This window comes from Microtus pennsylvanicus, chromosome 5 (genome assembly GCF_037038515.1).
Source record: "Microtus pennsylvanicus isolate mMicPen1 chromosome 5, mMicPen1.hap1, whole genome shotgun sequence".
Taxonomy (NCBI): Eukaryota; Metazoa; Chordata; class Mammalia; order Rodentia; family Cricetidae; genus Microtus; species Microtus pennsylvanicus.
In genome coordinates, this window is record NC_134583.1 from 107498925 (window position 1) to 107515736 (window position 16812).

At 43.0% G+C, this 16812-nt stretch overlaps 1 protein-coding gene across 4 annotated transcripts in view; it reads right to left on the minus strand.

Annotated features, from left to right (window-relative positions):
• The window catches only part of Pum3 (pumilio RNA binding family member 3), a 34764-nt gene extending 20700 nt beyond the window's left edge, over nt 1–14064 (minus strand). For 2 of the 4 annotated variants that reach the window (XR_012910679.1, XM_075973774.1), the window contains exons 1-10: nt 13986–14064; nt 10969–11060; nt 9544–9762; nt 6814–6949; nt 6202–6277; nt 5673–5766; nt 5372–5438; nt 4169–4343; nt 2977–3080; nt 1774–1852 (exon numbers count right to left, since the gene is read on the minus strand). Coding sequence is in view for 2 of the 4 variants with exons in the window: in XM_075973774.1 (XP_075829889.1) it covers nt 1774–1852; nt 2977–3080; nt 4169–4343; nt 5372–5438; nt 5673–5766; nt 6202–6277; nt 6814–6949; nt 9544–9762; nt 10969–11053 (1035 nt within the window). In the remaining 2 variants the exon portion in view is untranslated. Of the gene's footprint in view, nt 1–1773; nt 1853–2976; nt 3081–4168; nt 4344–5371; nt 5439–5672; nt 5767–6201; nt 6278–6813; nt 6950–9543; nt 9763–10968; nt 11061–13600; nt 13734–13985 lie in introns of those variants that run through there. The other 2 variants (XR_012910678.1, XM_075973773.1) reach the window with 1 other exon arrangement.
• Nucleotides 14065–16812: the final 2748 nt, after the last annotated feature.

The following is a 16812-nucleotide window of genomic DNA, read 5'->3' on the forward strand; positions in this document are numbered from 1 at the left end:
GCTGGGAAAAGAACATGCTCTCCCACATGTGAGCATAACAAACACAATCAAAACTCATTCTGACCCAAGTGTCTGGGGTTTAGGTTACCACAGGACCGGATCACCTCTACAAGTCAGATGACTTGTGCACCAAACACTTAAATAATATTTCTCAATGAAATCTCTGTGCTAACGTTTAACCTTTACTCAAAGATTTTTTTTTGTAAAACGTAAAGGGGAAAAACACCATTTCTTATTTCCAAAGTCTGAGCACCCAGGATATAAATGAGCTCTGGAACCCAATCACTACAGGGCTTCTGAATTAAAATTTTCTACTGGGAAAACTTATCCAAAGTCTGGAAAGAAAAAGGGCTGCACTTCACCCTAAGGTACCGCCCGCTCCCAGGATTAATCTCAAGACCAGATTTTGGGGCACATATCTGAACTTCAGAATTTCTCCGAAAGTGCTCTACTGTAAACGGGGTATGTAAACCATAGCTCCTTTCCTCAAGGTTAAGGGGATATTGTGGAAGGGTGAGGAGGAAGATTCTAGGAGACACAAGGCAAACAGTCTCCGCACTGGACTGGACAGACCACTACATTCATGAACCCACAGCAGCAGCTACTGCCAGTCAACATTCAAGCCAGGCACCCTGAGCCGAAGAGCTATTGACAGCTGATGGCTTATAGGGGAGGGAGACAATGTTTAAGAGTATGGTCAGGATAGTATGGTCAGGAGATGGCCCCCAAACTGTGAATGTATGTGTGTTATTAAAAAAAAAAAGATGGCAAGGAATTGGGGGCGTGGATCTGGGAGGAATGAGGATTAATAAGATCAAAACACATGATATATACACATGAAAATCTCAAAGAATTAATAAAAGCTATTGGGCTGGAAGGTAACTGGTGTGGGAGGTAACACAGGTTCCAATCGTGTTTCCAAGATCTCCAGAGAAGGTCTTGTCACTTTATGTCCACTCCAGATGTTTGCTATGACTGAATGCTGTGTTCCACTGTCATCAAAACACTCTTAGCACAAAAACTCCAAAATCCTGGGCTCCGTAGGAAAGCATGAAGATCCTAGGAGAGCAAATGCCGCTCTTCTGGCCACAAGGTTGGGGGGCTGGAGGGTGGGTAGGCTGCAGAGAAATTATTCTACATGCTAATCGGAGGGCTTCAAAATCCCCAAGAATGTGCACTAGGCATATATGTTAAAAGATATAAGATGTGTTATCTTCGTCAGCTCTCGTGATTAGAAAATGAGAACCAATGGACAACAGGGCACAGCTAGATGAGACGAGAAGAGCTAATCGGGAAGTAAAGCACGAGTTCTCATCTGTATTCCCACTGCTGACTCCAAGGGCAGTGCAATTACCTTCACTGGTCCACTGCCTTCCATCAGGTAAGGTCCAGGCTTTCATGGGCCATTTAGTTTCACACTAAGTATCCTCCCTTAACCTTTTAAAGCGGGCATTTTTTTTTTTAATTTAAATTACTGGAACACTGAGGAATCCTCCAATGTAGGCTGCCTTTTAGATTAGATTAGCTAGAGGACACTCCCTGGATTGTAACTAAAATGTAAAAATTGAGGGCCATTAATAAAACTAGGGTCAATTCTATTCCTATCCTGGGGGAGGGGAAGGCTGGAAATAAAGAGATTTAGCAAATCTGTTCAGTGCATTATTTAGGGGGTTTCTAAGGGAGAAAGGAACTGTGTGTACAAAAGCGCCAAATCTCAAGTGTGTGCCACCACGCCGGCTTTGCACTGATTCAAAGACAGAAACCAGGACTTACCGATCGAAGTTTTGGGGGTGCAAAGGTAAAAAAGTCCAAGAATACTTTATGAACCAGTGAGTGTTTAATCACAGCTTCCCTGCAAACGGAAGGGAAGACAGTCAGATCTAGCGACACAGCAACACAAAGACAGGTAACTTAAGATCATCTAAACAAGTGAAATGATTTTACTAAATATAATCTGCCATAAATCACATTTATCTTTCAACAATGCTAAGATGTTTAGTGTGGTTTAGTGTCATCACAACTGAGAGCAGCATATGAATTTCCAGGCTCTATAACAAGATGATGCACTGGTCCCAGCAGGTTCTACCTCATCAGAACAAGGACAGCGGCAGTGTAGCCCCGCCCCCAGTACTGGATACCTCATTAAAAATTCACAGGTAGACCCATTACTCGTGGGTATTTTCTGTCAATCATTCTCCAAAATGTCTCAGAATCATAAATAATTTCAGCAGCAGTACGATTTGAATGAACGACAGCAGTGCCAGCAGCAGCGACAACCCCTAATCATCTACACCCCAATACGATGTGTGGTAAGTTCAGGAGTGCAGTGCTGGCTGATGTCAAGATCAAGAACATGGAAGTTCACATAAAACATGCAAACGAACGCCTTGATGAACAAAGCACTCCTCTAAGGGCTTTGCAAATATTTTAACCTATTTCATCTTCATAAAAACCTTACAAATAATGTGGTATTATCACTTCAGTTCCACAGGTCTGGAAACCAGGCCCAGAGAGGTGAAGTTGTCCACGTACACGCAGGATTAGGGGGTAAGGGGACATGTTATCAGGAGTCACAGTCATCCTGCCTGGTCCCAGAAGCTTTGCTTTGCTCCCAACCATTTTGTAAGGTACCAAAGACGTGGTGACAGCAAGTACAAACTTGTCTATAGTGCAGTTTAAACAACCAACAGTGTAAACTATTTAACATACAAAGGCTCAGTCAACATTTTGAAAAAAACAAAGGTTTTATCACTTTAAAAATGTTGATAAGCCACCATAAAGTTAGCCAATAAGATACAACATTAAGAAGAGCCACATCCACCTGCATCAAGAATAGTTTCAAACAAAATGTTTTATACTCTTATTTATGCTAGATTACTAACAGTGTGGAGGAAAATGTCTCCTTTCTGGCAAGGATTCTGTAAAATGTGGCTCCTTCAAAGACCTATTTCAATCTGTAATAAAAACCCGTCTTACTTTTGGGCCATAGGAGTCAGAATCTGCTTCATCTCATCCATAATAAGCTCCAGCTTTCCCGGCTGCACCTCCAGCACCTTGTCCAGGGTTGGGTGATCGGCCGACTGAAACAGAACAATAACCAAATGTCTCCCGATGCCATCACTTCCAGACAAGCAAGAACTCGAGCCATGTTAAAACAAGTTTAAAGTAATTTTGTGATGTTTTCCATTTCTAGAGCGAATGCCCACAGAGTAACTCCTCGTGATCTGATTCCCTGCCTGCACATCTGCCAGTGTGTGAGCATCCCTGCAGAGGGTCAGCTCTAGCCATGGATATAAAACCTGCTGACACTTAAGACTCCCCATAAAACAACAAAGTATTTATATATGATCCATACGATCCTTCGGCATATTTTTAAACCATCTCAAGGCTACTTACATGACATAACAAAACACAAATGCTCGACAAATAGTTATTATACTATGTTGTTTACAGAACAATAAGGAACATAATCTATACATGTCCAGTACAGACATATACTTTTCATTTCTTCCCCCTTTGGTTTTTCAATAGAGGGTTTCTCTGTGTAGCCCTGGCTGTCCTAAAACTTGCTTTGTAAAACAGGCTGGCCTCGAACTCACAGAGATCCACCTGCCTCTGCCTCCAAAACGCTGGGATTAAAGGCGTACGCCACCACCACCCAGCCATGTCCCAAGGTTTGAAATAGGTCCTCCAGCAGTACTAGTCCCATCACTGGTTGGTCCCAGAAACAACTTCTGTATTTCAGGTTCCTAGAACCCTCCCTCTCCAGATCCAATCCAGACAAAGGCAAGGCAAAACCGGAAAGAAACTCGAGACAGTCACAAGAGGAGGCGCAGTGCCCCTCGGCCAGAGCTGGCTATGGAGCAGCGGTACCACTCGCTCACTACAGCAGTCTTTGATCTCACTGACTGCAGGAAGAGACCGCTGAAGCATCGCGTACACAGCTGGAAGCAATAAAAACAGACCGATCTAAAGACAGCGTTCTGAGGGAGAAAGCACCGAGTGACCACTTGTTCCCTACTGCAAGGACATAATCCAAGAGAACAAAAGTACAAATACACTCCTGAAGGACTAGCTTGGTAAAAACACATCTTATATACAGGACATTGAAACTTAATGACCACACAGAAAAATAAACACACAGGGTAAGAACTTGTAGAAAGGGCACCTTGTAAAGCTGAAACGTGTTCCCATACAGCTCTTCTGTCAGCATGTTCCTCTGTTCCAAAATGGCCTTGTCATTGTACGCATACTCCACGATGGCCGATGCCTCCGAGTGCCGCAGCATCTTCCTCACGTGACCTTTAAAACTTCTGATTATCTCTGCTATCTGAGGTTTACTCCTAAAGTCAATAGGAACACAGAAAAAGTGAGAGGAGAAGGCTGGGTAACAATACAGCCACGCTTACTTCTCCAAAGGCCAACTCATCAGTATTGGTGTTAGAGGGGAGTTCTCCTATGTGGGGAGGCTGGTAGTGAGCAAATTTTTAAGGCTTAGAAGACAAGTAGGCTGTAATCCTTGGTGAGAAAGCCTGGCTCAGCTAACCAGCTCAACGAGCCAAGCAGATTTTTTTCTTAATTTATTATGGGCAGCACTGAGGATTGAACTGAGGACTTCATGCATGCAAGGCAAATAAATGCTCTATCACTAAGCTACAGCCCCAAGCCTATGGTCTTACAACTTCTCTGGGCTTCAGCTTCTTCATTCACAAAATAGGAGCGCAGCTGCTGTGAGAACTGGACGGACTAAGATGCATCAAGAATGGTGACCAGCACACAGTAGGTGCCCTGGTCGTTCCTTAAACTAGCCCACAAGGAAAGTTAGGAAAGGACAGTCAAGGAGGAAACAGAAATAAACTATTTTCTTAAAAAAAAAAAAAAATTATTCTAAAGCATTTGAAAAGTTAATAATAGCCAGGAATGGTTAGGAAAAAAATGTTATCAATTGTATGTCACTTATTTTTTTTGCTGCTATCACATCTGGTACATCTCACACCAGAAAGGCTGGTCTAGCTAGGTACCAACAGCATGTCATTATAATCATCCTTGACACGTGCTGACACAATGACCTACCGCAGAGTCTGCTCACCTGTCCCTCTCAACTTCCTACCCCGAATACTAGTAATCAAAGTTAATTATCCCAATGCTTTGTTCTTTAACTTAAATATATGAAACAGGACCTCAACAATGGGAGAAGGCAGCACCATGATCTTAGTTGGTTTCAGTTATTATTTTAAGGTGTGGTGCTCTAGAAAGACCACAAGTGTCTGGAGGCGATCACAAAGACCAGAGATTTTAAGGTAGCATTTGGGTAACAATGAATCCACAAAACCAAAAGCCAAGGGAAAAATTACACTTTATACCAACTTACCCATACATGAGAAATTTCTTGACGATATTCCTGGAATATTTGGCTTTACTTAGTTCAACCAAGTCACCTGGTGGAGAAAACAAAACATCCCAATGACCTGGCTTATTCACTTCAGTTCTCCAGAAAAAAAAAAAAAAGGAAAGAAATAAACACACACATGATTCTGGAATACAGCTCACTCTACTTGGCCCAGGCAAAGAAACAGAGCAACGAAAACAGTCTTGCAGAAAATATGAAACTACTCTCCAGAATATCCTTCAGCCTTACAACTTTATCAAAAACTATAAAAATATAACAATACCTTGCAATTCTTCAAAAGCCTGCTTCCTCTGCTCTTCATTCCCATACTGGATGAAGCACTGGATCACACGTGTTGAGTCGTGTGCAAAGGCAATCTGTAGGCAAACAGTTGGGACTTTCTAGACTCAGACTGTCTGAACCAGCTTGTTTCTACTAGTTACACTATTTCTTACAACATACACTTTTTTCAGCTTAAACTGCACTTGCCTGCTTGAGACAGAGATAAGTTAATTTTGTAGTGAAGTACTGTCCGGCTTCACTTCCTATCACATTTCATAGCTGAAACAAATGCAAGAGACAGAAAAGTCTATCGCCTTTGAAATTCCAGTCCTAATTCAAAGTCCACTCACAAGGACTACACAGACTGTGCTTTCATGGCCTTTAAGGCTGCCAGGCACAGATGTGGGGCAGACCAGTCCTGAAGTGCTGTTGCGCTGGTACCCATAACCAAATACACAGGACATGCTTCCCCGAGAGCCGAGAACCCGGGATTTCTTTAAGAGTTGGAACCGCAAGCACGGCATACTCACAGTTTTGATTTTCCCTTGGATCAGCTTCTGCAAGTCACTCATCAGCTTCACTCTCTTTCCCTTGTCACAGTCCTTCCTGCAGAGGAAGCGCAGCCGAAGCTACTTGAAACACGAAAACCAAATCGCATGCAATACATGTTCACCAGTTCAGGGTGGTTTCTCTGACATTAAAATTATTCTGGAGCAGCCAAACAAAAGTAATTTTCTCACAGGCAGAAACTCATCTCACAAGGTATAATTTAATGCATCAATCTAAATCTTAAGAGCCAGAACCTCAGAAGCAAAGAAAAATAATAAAACAATCCAAGATAGCAAACATCTCAAAACCTAGCTGATAAGAGATTGTCCTTCATTTTCTGAGAAATCTTTCAGGATAGCTATCAAATCCATTTGACTCCCGTCATTTCCATAAAGCTATCTGACACTATCCTAATGATTGCACACATTACTGTACTCAGCAGACACCCACACTGCTGCCGGGACAGGGGCTGAGCATGCATTAAAAAAAACAGGTGCTGTCTGATGTGTAGGACGCCTGCCTGCTTACAGGGCAAACCTTAGTGTTTCCCCAGTCTTGGCCAGACTAATAGCAGCACTGTCAGGCGCCAGTACCTTCTCAAGCTCTCCCAGATGTGCTTCGCTCGAACCACGATGTCATAGTTGGTCTTATCACTGAGCTGCCTGCTCTGCTTCAGCTCCTTCTTCTTCTTTTTGAAGTCATCCCATTTGGGTTTCTTGGCTGCTGATTCTAGAATTAGATTCAAAGCATTTAACATTCCGAATACTATACAAATATGAATTTAGTACAGAGAGCGGTCACCACTGTTCTACAAGGTGAAGATATAAGCTGGAAGTGAGGCTCAGTGGTAGAGCACACGCATGATGTAAGAAGGCCATATTCTATCTGTTGCTTTCATTGGTTAATTAATAAAAAAAACTGCTTGGCCTGATAGGTCAGAACATAGGTGGGTGGAGTAGGCGGAATAGAATGCTGGGAAGAAGGGAAGTGAGGTCAGGCGAGATGAAGCCAGCTGCCAGGTCAGACATGCTGAATCTTTCCCGGTAAGACACCACCTCGTGGTGCTACACAGATTATTAGAAATGGGTTAAGCAAAATATGAGAGTTAGTCAAGAAGAGGCTAGAGCTAATGGGCCAAGCAGTGTTTAAAAGAATACAGTTTGTGTGTTGTTATTTCGAGGCATAAACTAGCCAGGCGGCCGGGAGCCAGGCGGGAATGCAGCCCGCTGCTCCTTCTACACAAGCACTTCAATACAGACATCAAAAATAAAATAGAATCGAAAGTAAAAAGCCACTCTTCTGAGAGCTGTTTCGCACTGTTTAATTCTTAGAGTGTGAGGTAGGTAAGTCTTTGATCACCCCCTCCATGCTAGGGACCACACATTAAATCATTCACCCAAGACCACCTGGGGCTAGAAATAAGATACAAATCCAGGGACAAGCTACAGGTGCCTTTCACTCATGACAATACATAGCAAGCTTCTACAGATTGATGACAGAAACATTGAGTATCTACCTATTTCTGCATCTTTGATATTTAATTATGTTATCAATTAAACAGTAACAAAACCAACAAGATAGATGAAATGAATATTTCACTAGAGTATTATTTATATGAATATCTCCCCCCAAATTTTTTGGAATTTAGTTATTTCTATATATTTCCCTATCTATGATTATAAAATTCACTCATTGCAAAAAAAAACAGTAAGAAAGTAAACTGAGTCACACAGAAACAGAGGTATAAATACCAACTATTTTCTTCTTGCCACTTTCCTTCTGTTTTAATCTTTAAAATGCAAGAATCTATATTTAACATTATTAGTCTCTTCATTCCCCATTAAAACTACCAGACAAGCTACAAAAGGAGGGAAAAGAGAAACCTGGAACAAATATTGGGCCTGGGGAAAGGAAGAAAAAACTAAAAACACGAAGAGGGAAAAAAAACCCAGACAAAACAGAGCAGGGACTGCAATGGGGAAAGGTCTTGGAGACACTGAGAAACAACAAAATTCCCATTCCTTTCCTGACCTCAAGCATGCTGTCCCTCCTACAGCAAGTAACCTTAAGGAAACTGAAGACTAAGGAGCAGACGGGAAGGTTAGATAGAAAATGTGCCAGGCAGTAATCTCGGCGGACAGTCAGGGGGCACTGTAAGAATACACACTGTAGTAGGGAAATAAACGGAGAAAACACATCGGGACAGGATGGGATGTGTAGGTCAGTATGAAGGAGCTATTCACTGGAAACCAATAAGGGACAAGGCACCACAGGGCCATGATGTACAAACAGACATATGCTGGTGAGGAGTGAGTCCGTGGATATTGTGAGAGAGAGAATGGCAGCTCATGTCAATGACAAAGAGAAACCCCAGGAACAATTCTCATCAGGGAGCAATTTGTCCTGAAGGAATGAAATGGCGGAATCCACCAGGTGATACCGCACATCCACAACTACTGCATGGGAACCATCAGACGAGTCGATCATTAGCCTGGTCTGGGCCCTGTGAGAGCCGAGTCTACAGAGCTCTTAATTCAGCATGCGTGACACCTGAGCTGGAGAACTGTGCCTCAAGGCCAGCTTCTACGACTAGCTCACTGACTTTAAAACTATCTATCCCCCAACACAATGAATGAAAGTTAGCTGGACATGACAGTGCATGCAGGCGGATCTGTGAGTTCAAAGCCAGCCTGGTCTACAAGGTGAGTTCCAGGCCACCCAGAGCTACACAGTGAGGCAGTGTCTTAAAAAAAAAAAAAAAGAAAAAGAAAAAAAGGTAAGTGTCTGATGAGCGAACAAGGAAACTCAGCTTGGCATTCAGAAAAGAATGTTTTCAGTTCCCTGAAAAAGACACAATTCAGGTTAATTACCCAATTACCTGGCGAAAGAAAGAAAGATTTCTAAGCACGAGAAAGTTCAAAACATTTTGGATTCATTTTACTCGTGTTTTGCTTGTATGCATGTGCGTGTCCCACAAGTATGCTCGGTGCCTGAGGTCAGAAGAGGACACTCAACACCTTGAACTGGAGTTACGGAGGGTTGTGAGGCGCCTAAAGGTGCTAGGAATCGAACTCGGGTACTCTGCAAGAACAGGTGCTCCTAACTGCTGAGCCAGCTCACCAGCATCAGAATGAGAGATTTCAGGAAACATGCTGTTGTGTACTTCAGCGCCCCCCCCCATACCTCCTTCCTTCCACTCCAAAACGTTGCTTTCTAGGAACAAGGACAGGCAGCCTCTGACACAGCAGAGGACCTGGGCACCGAGGTCCAGCTACCCACTGGCCCGGGAAGGCTTCTGCGAAGACTCTAAGAGCTAGACTTACCATCACTTTTACCATCTGGCTGGAATTTCCTCTTCTTGTTGAATTTATTTGGCTTCTGGAATTTGTCCTTTGGTCCTTTGCCCCCCTGTGGCTTGTTCTTGAACTGTTTCACACCCTTTTTGCCAGGTTTGGTGGCGCCTTTCTCAAAGTTCTTAGACGTGACTTTAGGCCCGCCTTCCTTACCAGCTTTCCTCGGGATGGTCTTTGAAGAACTGGAATCTAGTGATGACAATAGGTTCATATTAGTTCACTGATTATGAGCCTAAAGCTCCATTCAACTGTATGCTGCAGAGAACCACAGGCTTTTCCACAGCCTTACTCTCAAATATACATCAACCCTTTTGAATAAATTGGTATTTAAATAGTCAAACCAAAATTAAGAGAAAACTCTTCTGATCAGAAAACTGAATAGGCTAAGCAGGGGAGTGGTAACTCACACCTTTAATCCCAGCACTCAGGAGGCAAAGGCAGGCAAATCTCTGTTAGTTCGAGGCCAGTCTGGTCTACAGAGTGAGTTCCAGGACAGCCAGGGCTACACAGAGAAACCGTGTCTCAAACCCCTACCCAAAACAAAACAAAACAAAACCAACCTATATAGGTTAGTCATATAAACACTGGAAAGTAGAGGAATTAATAATAAGCTATAATTTACCTTCTAGAAATAAACACTATGGTTAGCATGGCATATTTCTGCAGTTTTAAGCATATGCTAGACAAAATATTATGTACCTTTCCATTTTGTCTTATTAGCCCTATTATCAATATCTGTATTAAAATCTCAATGATCAATAAGAGTTCAGATAAGAACAAAATGAACAGTTACTGAAATTAAGAAAGCATATCATAGAAATGAACTAAAATGTACTTCTGGAAATGTCTAATTTTGAAAAAAAAATTAAAGTCTATAATAAAAGTATTTGGCTAAAATTTTTAGTCTAAAAGCTTATACACATCTAACAAATAGGATGACAATAACAATAGATATGCCTTAAGACCATTACAAGGGAAAGCGGAAGACTGCCTAGCACACAGTTATCTCTATGTGCCTGGATTCTTCTACTCTGCAACACTGACCCCTGATGGAGTAACAGAGACATTACCGTTTGGAATTCAGAAGGCAAAAGCTGAGTGGACTCCCAGCCCCAGCTCCTCAAGCAGTAAAATGCATGCACAGCAAATGAGAGGCCACATACACTGCTGACACGGAGGATCTCTTACAAATAGAACATGCCTCAATCATTCCGACAATTTCTTAAAAGCTGAAGTTCCACAAGAAATAGGTTATCTTGTGGACGGTAGCGGTGACTTCCTTCTTCCATGTTTACTGCAATCCCAGCCCATGAAGAGGACGGCACCAGCTACAAACCTTGCCCCCCCCAAATCACATCTTCAAGGTAATCAGCACACGTAGGCAAGCTCTCTTACCACTGTTTTTATGAAATCTATTCTTTCCCTGTGCTGTCTTTGGCCTCTGTCCCGTGAATTTTTTCTTCTCTTTGACTTCCATCATAGCAAGTCTGGAAAACCAAAACCAACAACAGTCATGAAACAGTCAGTGCAGCATATAGTCCTTGAGGTCAGACAGTATAAACCATCCAGCATAGCCTGGGGGTTCTCAAGTCCACCAAGTACACACGTATTCTACGACAATAAAAGAGAGGGCAGAAAAGACACCAACACAAGAACTCAGGACATGTACACACCCTGGCTAGTGTGTGACACACATGGAGGCAACACCGAAGCATCAGCACTGGCTATAGATCACTTTAAGGATAAACACTACTGTCTGAAGCTTTTAATGGGAGGGCTTGCTGATGAATCATCATTTGATTTCTTGGGCATCTACCTTACAAGGTCAAGAATCAGCAAGAAGGTGTATTTAGCACATATTGAAACTTAATGAGAGAAAATCCAATAAAGCTAAAACAAAGGCTACTGGACAACTGTTTTACAGGCAGCTGGATGACTGGCTGACCTCCAAGTCACGGAACTATTTAGTATTTATTGGGAGGGACATGCCCAATGTTGTCACCTGTTGGGTTCAGTGGCCTTCATTGAGCATATGTAAAATAAGAGCCCTCACCAACTGACAAGCTGTGCAAGCAGAGCATATGTGGATACAAAGGCAAACGCCACCAGGCTCATGTCTACATTCTGAAAAGTTACATGCTCGCCCACTTCTAAATGACCATAAGGGTCAACTGCAGGAATTCCTAGACAGTGTTTCCAGATTAGACACTTCCATTCACGAATTAATTTCCTGCTAGATATGTTCACACACACACACACACACACACACACACACACCTACGATTTTAGCTTGAAGAGACTGAGGCAGAAGGATCACTGTGAGTTCAATGCCACCATGGCAACATAAACTGGAGGCCAATCTGGGATACACAGTAAGATACTGTTTCAAAAATCAAAACAAAACATGATTAATTCCTCAGGACACTAGACTGTCCTGGGAAGAAAAAAAAAACAGGGTTCAAGGTTAAATATTTGAGGAATAGTAAATTAAACAGTAATAGTCAGCAAGTAAGAAAAGATTTTCCAAGTTTTGTGTTTGTTTTTTTTTTTTTTTTTTTGGTTTTTCGAGACAGGGTTTCTCTGTAGCTTTGGAGCCTGTCCTGGAACTTCCAAGTTCTTAATTTGCTACTATGAACTACCCACTGGAACACTGTCCTTGGTTCAATGCCCAGAACCCCATAAAAGGGTATAGTGATGTATATCTAAATTCAGTACTGGAGCCACTCAGTATCCTATGGGCATTTTAAATCATAGTCACTTTATCACTCTGCAAGATAAAACACTTGCATTTCTGCATGCAGGTTTCATGCAGGTACCACATTCTAACCAACTGTGCCACTGGCCCTTACATGTAGGTGTCTAACTATACCTTTATTTACATACTAAGTCTGCATATTTTATTTTAAAACAATGTGTCTTACAGAAGAGTTAAAAAGATAGGGAGCCTTTAGGTCATTTATCCAGCATCTCCTCTTGTTAACATATGACATTGTAATGAAACTAAAAAAATTAACACTAGTATAACAAGGTTTATTTGGGTATCAATTTTCCTATCCATGTCCTCTTCCTATTCCAACATACAGTTAAGCAAGCCATCATGCCTCCTCTGTATTTTGCAGGTTATGTCCCCTTTAAGATTTTTATTATTAGGCCAGACAGAGATGGTGCATGCCTTCAATCCCAGCACTCAATGGGAACTGGCCATGTTCAAGGCCAGCCTGGTCTACAGAGCAAGTTCCAAGACAAGCTCCAAAGCTACAGAAAAACCTTGTCTTGTAAAACAAAACAAAACAAACAAAAAAAAAAGATTTTCATCATTAGACTGAGGTTATGCTTGGAGTGTTTGTGTTCTCACAGCACCATAGGAAATGTAGCAGTCACGATTTTCTCCTGAAGTTAATCAATCTTGATCACTCAGAACAGTATTTACCAAGTTTCTTCACTATCAAATTAATTGTTAGCTAACCCAAATGCAAAGACAAACAGATTAGGTTTTTCCTTCCTAGACCTACAGCCCTGTGTACCCGGACACTGGTTGATTTTGCACATAACTGGCACCTTACACTTAAAACACAATTCTCTGCATTCCCACTGCAAACCACCTCTACGGCAGCGCATCTCTTTCTCTCCCTGCCCATTCTCACCGTAGCCAATGGGCCATCATATATTTTACTGCTCAAAGAGAAAGCCCAAGCATTGCCCTGATATTTACTTCTTTGTGTGTTAATCATCTTGATATTCCCTTAAATACCTTTATCTCCACTACCAATATTCAATACAAACCAACAAAAATCTCCTTACCGAACTTGCAAATTAAGTATCTTTTTGTTTTTAAGAGAATCAAGGCCTGTCACGAGCCTCCCCCTCGCCTTTTTCTAAGAACCTTTCAACACTGTATATGCTTATGAACACAAAGAACAATGCTTCCCATTACACGAGAATACAGAAACGACACCATGACTTCCAAACTTCTACCCTTCCCTTTATCCTGTCCGCGGGACTTCTAACTCGGACCTCCGGGACTTACCCCATAGCCCTAGCTTAAAACACTCTTGTCTCTCATCATGCTTTAGGTCTCAGTTTATGGATCACTTCTTCGGTTTTTCCTGCACTACTCCTATGGACAATGTCTGTCACAGGACGGGCAGGGTGACCGTGACCCGCAGCGGCCGGGGTTTGAAAGCGAAGCTCGTTTTCCTAGTTCTGCGCTAAACAACGTAACTGAGAGGGTTTAACCCCTGCCCTCGCCAGGCTCCCGCCAATACCCCAAATCCGAGCCATAAAAACCAGCGGGGACGCCGCCGTGGTGGCGGATTTGAACTCGCCCGCGACCCCGCAAACTCTCGCCGCTCCAGAGCGGCTGGCGGGAGCTTGCACCGCACCGCCTGCAACACTCATCCCGCAGCACTCACCGTACACGTGGGGCAGAAGCTCGCAGTCAGCCAGTTTCCGCTGCTTCCGCTTCCGCGTTTTGCCCCGCCCCGGGTCCTCTGACTGTGTTCTTCCGCCTCGGTGCTTGGGGTCAATGGACGGAACGTAAGAGAAAACACGAAATTCGTAGTTTCTATTGGTCCACCCTCGCCACACCTCCTGTGCCGGACTGCGCGAGGTTTGGCCCTTGAAGGGATCCGTCCGGGGGAAGACAAGTCCTTGGCGCGGGAAAGTGACGTTTGAGCCTGCGGATTCTGGGAAAGCCTCAGGCTCTCGCGAGGGTCGCCCCGTTAACTCTGCCGCCCGGGATAGGTTGGCGTAGCTCGTGTGTTGGAGTGTGTAGGTCTGCGTCTCTTTTTCCTCCTGAGGGATGAAAGCTCTCCCGGAGTCGGTTCTGGTGTGATCCTGTTAACAACCCCCATCTTTCCCGTATTCCCCACTCTCTGAATCTCTGGGCAAACTAGTCAGTCCCTCGGCAGTCAACCTAAGTGATCGTGCAAAGCTTTCCGTAGGGGTTTGGAGTTTCAAACGGCGAGCCTTTCTCCCACACTTTCTTTTTTTCCCCCTTAGGATATGTATTTATGCTATTGTTCAATTCTACCGAGAAAGCAAAAATCGTGAGGCTGAAGAGAGACTCAGTATTTTCTCCTCTTGGAGAGGACCTGGGTTCGAGTCCCAGCACCTGCATGGCGGGTCTCTGTAAATTCGGTTCCAAGGGATCTCACGACCCCTTCTGGCCTCCTGTGACACCGCACGCACTTGGTATACTTGGACATGGAGGCAAAAACTCATACACGTTAAAAGAAAACCGAACAGATTTGATCATGCTGAACAAGAGAACCGTATTGCCTAACGGCTTTGAAATACAGGCGTTGGTCGGGCGGGACCCCCTTTGGAGCCCTAAGGAATGAACGAACGTCCCATGTATCTGCAGCATCTGGTGGCCCGGGCTATCCTTGGCTTATAGTTACCTGGTTCGGGCCTCTGCTTTCCTTTCTTCTGCATCTTTGTTTGTTGTAAGAACGCTTGTCCTTTTGTTTGATAGCTCAAAAACAAGCTTGGAGACCATAATCCCCTGTGGACCCTGCCTCCTGTGTCTCTAATAACACAGCTATTTTAAGAAGGTGGAATACACCATAGTTGATCCTTCTTAGAATTAACCTGCAAAAAGGAGGAAGGATGAATCACAACGGCCCCTCAATATTTAAAATACCGTATTATACTGTTAAAAGAGGCTTATGAAAATTTCTTAAATGCTACATGAAAGGGATGGAGTAGCAGGGCTTTATTGTGGCCCATCGAGGAAAGGCAATAAATGTCCTGGTAAAGTGTGGCTAATTTATTAATTTTTTTTACTTTAATTAACAAAAATGTTGAGTTGAAGATTTTCTGACTCAGGGACCTGAGGCATAACTCTGGTACTGGGTGGAGACATATTCTAAACTGATGCAAAGATAAAATTAGGAAAATGTATTAGCCCCTCCACAGTTAATCCAAATGGGCCTGTCAAACTTCTGGGCAGGGAATGCACCTCAGAAAGCTATCTGTTCCGGAAATGTCACAAAATATGATCAACCTAAAGGCATGTTAAGATGGGAGGCAAAAACTTGCACTTATGAATATCCCAGAAGTTTCTCCCCCAAGACAGTTGCTCACCAACCCTCACTCAGCCTGCTTGCTTTCTGAATTACAACTAACTTTTCCATCTCCTTTTTTGTTACTCATTTTGTAAGCAAGCCCCCAATTAAATGCTTTCCTTTATAAGTTATCATGGTCATGGTATCTTTTCACAGCAATACAATGGTGACTAAGACACTGACCTTAAGAATTCCTGACATTCCAACTCACTCAGTAACTTGCCCTTTGAGACATTCAGCTTGAGAAGCACAATACATAAGCTAAGGCAGTTCTCTGGGCTAGAATCCATACTTACATCTCAGGTCCCCATCCCACTGCTCAGCACACAGATTTCACAAATACTTGTCTGCCTTTGTTGTGACAAGTTCATCCACCTCCAAGTGTGTGCAGGGCATGAGAGTAGAACGGAGACTGGGGCGTGCAGGGCTTTGAAGGGAGATGGGAACGAAAGGAAATGATGGGAGACTTGTGACAGGAAAGCAGAGTAATATTTGAGAGGAAGGCAACCAGAAGGCGGATTTTTCTGTCCCACCAGCTAGCTCCCAAATGACGTGGAGTTTTATTAATTATGAAATCTTGGTCAGTATCTTAGGCTTGTTTCTAACTAGTTCTTATAACTTAAATTAACCCGTATCTTTTAATCTACATTCTTTTTTTTTTTTTTTTTTGGTTTTTCGAGACAGGGTTTCTCTGTGGCTTTGGAGCCTGTCCTGGAACTAGCTCTGTAGACCAGGCTGGTCTCGAACTCACAGAGATCCGCCTGCCTCTGCCTCCCAAGTGCTGGGATTAAAGGCGTGCGCCACCACCGCCCAGCTAATCTACATTCTTTTACATGGCTCCGCTACCTTTATTTTGTAAAGCCCATGCTGCTTGCTCTGCATCCCTGCATCTCCTTGTGACTCCACCTTTTTCTTCCCAGCATTCCCTCTGCCCTGAAAATCCTGCCTAGCTGTTGGCCATTCGCCTTTTTATTAAACCAATCGAAGTGATACATATTCACAGTGTACAAAAAGATTTTTTCACAACAAGAAAGAGGAGAGGTGCTATGCAGAAAACATTGAAAGGTAAATAAAAGCTATATATACACAAACTTATGTATAAAATTTCACAATGAAAACAATTGCTTTTTATGCTAACTTTAAAAAGAAAAAGTAATTTTGAAGGTGACCT